The 7,954-nt window shown below is 42.1% G+C and overlaps 1 protein-coding gene across 3 annotated transcripts in view; it reads right to left on the reverse strand.

Moving 5' to 3' along the window:
* Window positions 1-316: 316 nt before the first annotated feature.
* dhx38 (DEAH (Asp-Glu-Ala-His) box polypeptide 38) overlaps window positions 317-7,954 on the reverse strand; it is a 19,015-nt gene continuing 11,377 nt past the window's right edge. For all 3 annotated transcript variants that reach the window (XM_019886911.1, XM_019886910.1, XM_019886909.1), the window contains exons 23-28: window positions 6,948-7,103; window positions 6,514-6,648; window positions 6,233-6,358; window positions 6,055-6,150; window positions 4,874-4,992; window positions 317-950 (exon numbers count right to left, since the gene is read on the reverse strand). In XM_019886911.1, the coding sequence (XP_019742470.1) occupies window positions 869-950; window positions 4,874-4,992; window positions 6,055-6,150; window positions 6,233-6,358; window positions 6,514-6,648; window positions 6,948-7,103 (714 nt within the window). In that variant the 3' untranslated portion in view covers window positions 317-868. The remainder of the gene's footprint in view (window positions 951-4,873; window positions 4,993-6,054; window positions 6,151-6,232; window positions 6,359-6,513; window positions 6,649-6,947; window positions 7,104-7,954) is intronic.

Here is a 7,954-nt window from a genome sequence, read left to right on the forward strand (position 1 = left end):
CGCTTCCGCTCACATTTCAAAAACACGCATGACAGTTTAAGACTAAAATTATCCGTAGGTGCGATTGCCTCTAGGATTAAAACTTAAACCACCTTGAATTATAAAAAATAGCAACATTTATTGTTCCACTTTAAATAAATGATTGAAACGCCGTTGGTTGATCACCATGTTCAAAACAAAAGAAAGTAAAGAAAAAGACCTTCACCAGGATGTGGGGTTACAAACAGCCAGTTCGTCTGGAGCACTCCATGTTGAGTTTGTGTGCGTCACGTTCCCAAAGTCATCCAAACAAGAAAGTGGAAAACTACTGTCAGCGTGAATATAACATTGTTGACGTTTAATCTGTTGTGGAGGTGTTGCAAAGCTTTTTCACGTAGCAAAAACAAGGTTAAAAAAAAAAATAGAGTAGGCAAAGGTAACTGAACGTGACAAAACAAGTGTGACCACACTTGTGGCACAAGTACAATTTGAATAGTACTTGAATGTGTGGAGGAGCTCTTTATGACAACGCAGAACGAGGACTCAAAGACGGCCAACACGGAAACTAGATCAGATCATCTGACGAATGGAGACATTTAAATGGATGTGGCTCCCAAATGCCCTCAAGGACATGCTATTTTCTTTTTTTTTAAGACAATTATTGTAGTCAATACACAGTAACCTCATACTGTAGCCATCCTGATTTTTTCACTGAAGGAGCTCATTTAAAAAAGAAAAAAAAAAAGGAGGGAGGGAACCTTTTGACGGGGTTTGTCTTATACAAGTTCTCTCCCTAGTGGCCTGTACATGAACTGCGGGTGATTCTACACATTGCTGCCATGTGCTGGCTCCCGTGATGTAGGTCTGAGATGACCCTCCAGAAGGTGTTTCACAATCCAAATCGGGAAGGGGTGCGTCGGGGTGTCATGGGGGCCTCTTCACGTCTCCCCGGCGTGCATATTCTCAATGACCTAAAGCAGAGAAAAGACAAAAGTTTTGCATGGGCACCTCGACCGCTGGGCAATAAGAGGAGGAAGAGGTGTGAGAAGAATGAGGGGAAGGTGAGAGGATGACTGCAAGACTGGCCAGGGAAAAAGACACGAGAGCATGATTGCCATCAGGGAGTGATGAAAGTGAAAGAACGAGTGGATGGAAGCCTCACTCTGAGAGCGTCATCCATCTTCTTTAATCACAGACCCTTGACAAGCCCACACAGACAAGCCTCTTCTCATGAGACTTTAATGGAATTCCATACAACAAAAGCTACGAGTATAAGACAGACATTTGTTACTAAAATGCATGTCATTGTAATTAAATTTGGGGGTGGGGCTCAAAGGCAGTATACTGTAACTGCACACCAAAATGCTTTGAATTTATCGATCCATTCATTTTCTAAAGCACTTACTAGGGTCAAATGTGAGCAGGAGCCGATCCCAGCTGACTTTGGACAAGAGGCTGTCACGATTCGGTTTCTGGTCTGACCAGCAGGTGGCATGTGCGGTCCTCTGTGCACACCTGCTGCCAATCCAGTCATTATGGGACCAGGTATTTAAGGACTCTGCTTCAGCTCACCTGTGTCGGAGTATTGTTATTGCCTTGCTGTTTCCATGCCCTCTGACCACTTTGTTATAGACCTCGTCGTGTATACGCTTTTGGATACTCCCGGTAACATTGTTCTTGTTCTTATTGCTTTGTTTAGTGAATTGGCTTTTTCTTGCGTGTAGTAGTTACATTGTTTTTCGTTTGTATTCTCGGTACTATTTTCCTCTCTTGCCTTTTTTTTGGCAAGCGCTTTTTGTTATTCGTTTTTATTCTGTTCTTCCTGGTCCTTGTTCGGACCAGCGCTTTTTGTTCTACTTTGTCGATGCGAATTTTTGTATTAAACATTTTTGTAACGGAGACCTTGTTGGAGTCTACACTTTTGGGGATCCAAACTTATTTCGGCTCGTCCGAAACCCTGACAGAGGCGGGGTGCACCCTAAAATGTAATTCTCTGTAAATGCCACAGGATGGAGCCAAACCACTTTTTTTCTTATTAGACAAGGCTATGCTGTGACTAACTGAAGCTCCTCCCCACTGTTTGACATAATTGCGTGGTACCAAGTTGCCACAAGGTGGTGCTAAAGTAATTATTTTTAGAATATACGGTCTTGTCAGAGCACAAGAGTTTCTTTAGAAAATAACGAGGATGGGCTCCCCACAAATGATCCGCTCATTGGCAAATTTACCAATGCCAAATTACGAACATGCTGCTCAGCACTTTTTATGGCACAAGAAAATGGATAATGTATAGTGTGTGCGTGCCTTTTAGTGTAGCTTGCATGGGTTCAGTTTCCAGCTAATGGTTAAGAAGAGCATCAGGTTTAAAAACAAGGGCCCAGCTGATATGGATTTTTTTTTTTTAGGTCAATGCCAATTCAATTTTTGGTGGAGTAAAATTCTATTAGCGATTAATCAGACAATTAATTACAAAAACTATAATGACTCAAATAAATACTTTATTAATCCATTAATTACAAGCAGAACATTTGACAGTTTTACAATATGTTGTGCTTTAGTATTTAACTTCATAACAGAGACAAAAATCGGCCCTATTTTTTTTGTGCTATGTTTTGAGGGGAGGGTTGTTTAAATGTCTATCTTTGTCTTCTGCTAAAATGTGTTAATGTGTTTAAAAGTTGATTCCTCCTGACCCTCCATTTTAAAAGAGCTAGTATCGGCCAATTAAATTGACCAACCAATTAATCGGTTGGGCTTGAATAAAAACTGCGCCATAACAGTTGAAATATGACCCAAAGATTTATTTGTGGAAAAATATGGTTTGTAGCATAGCACGTTCATCAGGGCTGTGGGTTGAGTTGGAGCAGAATGAAAGCTTTTCACATGCGTTTCTAACCCCTTTTCCATCATATAGTCACCCAAAGATCACTTGGCCAATTTGAACTGACTTTGTGGATAAAGCATGGGCCATAGAAGAAATCAGTGCAAATAATTATTTTTTTGTCTATCGCGGTCATTCATGACAGGTGTCAAAACATGGCCCTTTGACAGAAGGATAACATCACCGTATAACAAAAAGCACGTACCGGGTATCTCATATGTGTTGACCTTTTTCTTTTGATCCACAACATGAAAAAAAAGTTAGACCATCGGCTGAAAAGCAACAAAAAGTCGGTCCTTGTTTTTCGGCACAACATATGCTGATTTTGTAACTTGGAATGGTATTCTTTTTATAATGATAATGCAGTAGACACTAACGAACATCGTTGTAATGCACTGCCACCTGCTGGACAGGAGTGAAATTGGCCACAAATGTTGAAATGATTTTATGTTGAGTACAGGCGCTCCCCGCTTTACGAACTTTCGTGTTGCGAACAACGGTACATACGAACATTTTTGCGGGTACGGGCATGTCGAAAAATGTTCTCGGACAGAGATGCTGTCAGGTAGATGTTGTATTGCGCGCCTTTTTCCGAGTACTGTAGTACTTCTTTCCACCGCTAATACCAACGTGAGGCGCTGTGAGAGGAGGAGGAGGAGGAGCAAACGCCTGTCCCCATGAAGAAGTTCGAGACGGAACTCTCTCCCCCTCCATCATCTCCTGAAGCCTTCGAGTACATCTTCCAAAAGGAAATTAAACTTCATTTTATTATACTTATATAAACCTTAAACATACTTATATAAGCGTTAAACATGCATTCTATACAAAATATAGCACTGAAGCAACTTACGTACGAATTCAGCCAACGAACGATCCTTCGGAACGTATCTCGTTCGTTAGCTGGGGAGCGTCTGTATTCTTATTCTCATACTACTATAAGAGTCCAAATTTTCTTTTTACATTTTCGATTAATTAACAGGAAATTCTTATTTGGGACAAATGTATCTTTGTTCATCTAGCTATGCCAGTGATGTAGAATGACAGCCTGAGCTCAATGTTTTACCATGAGATGACAGAAGGGGTGAGAAGTATGAGAGGAAGGTGAGAGGATGACTGTAAGACAATTGTTGTATTTCCACTGCGTGTAAGTGAAACTGGAAGCAAATTAAAAGAGCTCATCCTTATATCAGGATAAATTTGTTTTGAAATAGGTCTGGCGATGTGCTGTGGGGTTTTTCTCATGTAAATAAAATATGTGGCTTGGCTCAATAAAGGTTGGGAAACACCAGTTTCAGGAAATTAACTTTTCAGTTAAGCGGTGATAAAAAAGAAAAAAAATTCAACTGCCACCTCTTCTGTAGTTGCATGAAGACGTGAAGTGTGCTCGGCGGCAGCAGTAGTCGTACAAAGAATTAGGAGGTGGTCACAATGAAGGCTGCCAAGACCGCAGTCATTATCACACATCCCACTTGCTGCCTAAATCTCATTCTAATCCCTTTCCTCCAGTGTGATTTTTTTTCCGCAGATTTCACACCGGCGTGGTCACACAAATGTAGATAAACCGGCGTATTAATTAACAATAAAGTTAGTTTTAAAATCTGTCTTTAAAAGCGCATTTCTCTCTGTAAAGCTCGGGAATGGGTGTGAAATTAATTTTTGTCTCTAATTTGAAAATGAAGGTTCCCCCGCTTTCTGCGCTCTGCTGTGGCCCAATTTAAATTGCTGCGGTAATGGGGGTCAGCCAGGAGTCAATATTATTTCTTTTTGTCTCGTCTGCGGGGACCAGAGGTGAGAAAAGCTCATCATGAAGAGTGAGACAGTTAGAGGAGAGGGAGGGGTGGAGATACGGCCTGGCGGCGAAGTAGCTAAATGAAACTGTTCTATCTCTGCGGTGCATAAAGAATAGGGAGGTGAGATGGGGGACGGGGGGTGGGGGTGGAGACGTGGGTGCTGAGTGGCAGGGGAGGGGGCTATGCGCAACCATTGATGCTGCGGCAGGCGTTGGCCACTTACTTCACGTTGCCGGTGCTCTTCCTCTCCTGCTCCTCACGGCGGCTTCGTAGCTGCTCCTGAGCCAACGCCATCTCCTCTTCCATGTTACTGATTTCCTCCTTAGCCCGCCGACGGTTTTCCTGGAGGTGACATATGCGATAAGAAGAACAATTGGAAGCACTGATAGAAGGGAAAAGGGGACGGTTTTGATCCCCCTCTGAAGTTTTTACTACTTTGGGAAGACCGATTAGAAGTCAAAAGAGTTTTTGCCCATTTGTTCGAACCACCATGACACCACCGTTACCTATGCGAGGGACATTTGGTCTGGAAAAAAAATGATATTATTGATCAGAATCTGAAAGAAGCTTAATCTGCCTGTACCTCTGTATACACAAAAAACTGCTTGTTTTTATATATATTAGTAAAACTGAGAAAGAAAAACATAGAGCGGGAAGCTTCATCAGAAAGGGGAAAAGGCCAAATGGTGAGAAAGAAGAGCCTTCTGCGTTCAAGAGACAATACAAGTAATCCTAGTTAAAAAAAGCAGTTTTATTGCTACAGCTGATTGTCATGCGGGCAGCACGGTGGGCGACTGGTTAGCACGCCGGCCTCACAGTGCAGACGTGCTGGGTGCAATTCCGGCTGTGGCCCACCCTGTGTGGAATTAGCATGTTCTCCCCGGGCCTGCGTGGGTTTTCTCCGAGTACTCCGGTTTCCTCCCACATTCCAAAAGGATGCATGGCAGGCTGATTGAACACTCTAAATTGTCCCTAGGTGTGAGTGTGAGCGCGAATGGTTGTTCGTCTCTGAGTGCCCTGCGATTGGCTGGCAACCAGTTCAGGGTGTCCCCCGCCTACTGCCCGAAGACGGCTGGGATAGGCTCCAGCACGCCCTCGACCCTTGTGAGGATAAGCAGATTAGAAAATGGATAGATGAATGATTCTCATGCACCAAGACTGCTCTGTCTAATATTTTGAAGCAGGCTCACAAATGAAGCAACAAAGTCTTCAAAACGACCCCCAAAATAGGCTCGGAATACCTTGCTACCGTGAGTTACCGTGTGTATGAAATGTGCTATATAAATAAAGCTGCCTTGCTAAATAACTCACACCAAAGATATGTGAAAGTGGCTGGTGTAAGCTTCTTATAATTGGCAAAAACAGGGCCAGCACAAAACTAGCTGTTATTTTGTTTTCTCTTACCTGTCTGCTTCTCCCAGCGTGCTTGATGCTGTAAAACATGGGCCCCAGTTCTGCCAGCCACTCGCCATCCACTGCAGTTACACACTGCATGTACTCCTACAAGACAAAACAAGGTGTTCAAAAAGCACATCACCCGTGATAAGGACTTTTCATCCATTCCATAGTTTCGAGATTTCACCTTGGTAGTCATGACCAGCTCATGGTAGATGATGTAGTCCGGAGTGTAGCCCATACCGAACAGGGAGCTGGTTGGGTGAAGGTGACATGGCATGCCCGTCCTCACGTTCACGTATTCGCCAATGCCCTGAGAGCAAACACATGGCACTGATTATTCATAATGTGCAAAGTTTTCAACTCCCTCAGACCTTCGAGCTTTTCGTCGGAGGTTTTATCACTACTGCTATGACATTACCTTGCCTGTAAACGGACCACTTATCAAGTCGAAAACAAGAGACATACCTTGAGCTTGGCAGCCTGGTGGAAGTAAGCAGCACATATGCACTTCCTGATGATGTCCCAGTCTGAACCGCAGGACATTAAGTTCATCCTCTGCTGCACCATGATGTCTTTTAATTGAGATCGCACCTCACGCACCTGGCGTAGGACATTGTACCTCACTTTACCATAATTGACAGATTTGTTCTGTCAACCTTACACCAAACAGTCATCATTTAGAAACCACCGACAAGCTCAACTAGCCATGAAGTTCCTGGCTCTTTTGGAGGAAATCGCCTCAAAACACACAATTATAACCTCTAAATAATGAAACTTGGGAGCACAGCTGTTACTGTGCCGCTATTAATTCAAATCTTCTGCACAAATTGCAAAACACGTTCGCGCGTAAGGTCGGTGTGCAGCCATTGTCATCGGAGTGAGTGGGAGTCATGTGTAACCTTGCGCATCGCCTTGGTGTGAATGAAGTGATCGTTGCACCAGATGCTGGAGTAATTGTTGTTTTTCCACTGCGTGTAGACGTTAAGGTACGTCAGGTGGTCACTCTCTGGCACGGAAAACTTCTCCCTGACCTGGTCGCTCTCCTCCTCGCGACCCTGCAAATACACACACGCACGCACACATGCCGTATTTATATATTAGTGAGTGGTCTCCTATATTTGTTCAGACTGTATTCGACTGGAATATGTCCAATGTGGTCTGTCATTCAAAAGCATACAATGACTAAAAAAAGGTTAAAGGAGTCCAAGCGTAATTAAACTACAAAATTGCATGCATTTATGTTACATTAGATCAGGGGTGTCAAAGTCAAATGGACGGAGGGCCAGATAAAAAATTTTGCTGCCAGCCGAGGGCCGGACTGATCGAATGTTCATTGAAAATTTTAAAAATGACCACATATTATTTATTGAACCAAATTTAATTGACTGAAAACTGAACAAATACATTCCAATATGGTCAGATAAATAAAGCAGCATTTTTTTATGGCTATGTCAGTAAACTTTAATTTTCAACAGGCACAAAAAAAAATTCCTTTGTATAAAAATACCCATAACATGAATGAAAGAAGCCGATATTATTCAAGGCACTATCAATAGTCCATATTTTCTCTTTTAGCAAAAGTAGGCTAAATTTACTTAAAAGAAAAACAAATAATAGTACAGTAATTTTCGATCATTTACTCAAATAAAATATTTTTAAAACATAATTGGATTGAAATACAATAAAATAAAGTGCAAAAATGTATAAACCAAAAACAACACTTTCTTCAAGAAGTAACAAGCAGCGAAAACAAATATTGTACTTTAATTTTTAAACTTGAACTGAGTAAAAACTCTTAAGATGTGATTGCACAGTATATTATAAGTAATATTCACTTCTTTGAGGCTGAGGCTGATACTCGGTGGTGTCTTAACTTTTCTACAAGTTCATCAATATTTGGGGTCAG

Source organism: Hippocampus comes, unplaced genomic scaffold (genome assembly GCF_001891065.2).
Source record: "Hippocampus comes isolate QL1 unplaced genomic scaffold, H_comes_QL1_v1.1 scaffold261, whole genome shotgun sequence".
Classification (NCBI taxonomy): domain Eukaryota; kingdom Metazoa; phylum Chordata; class Actinopteri; order Syngnathiformes; family Syngnathidae; genus Hippocampus; species Hippocampus comes.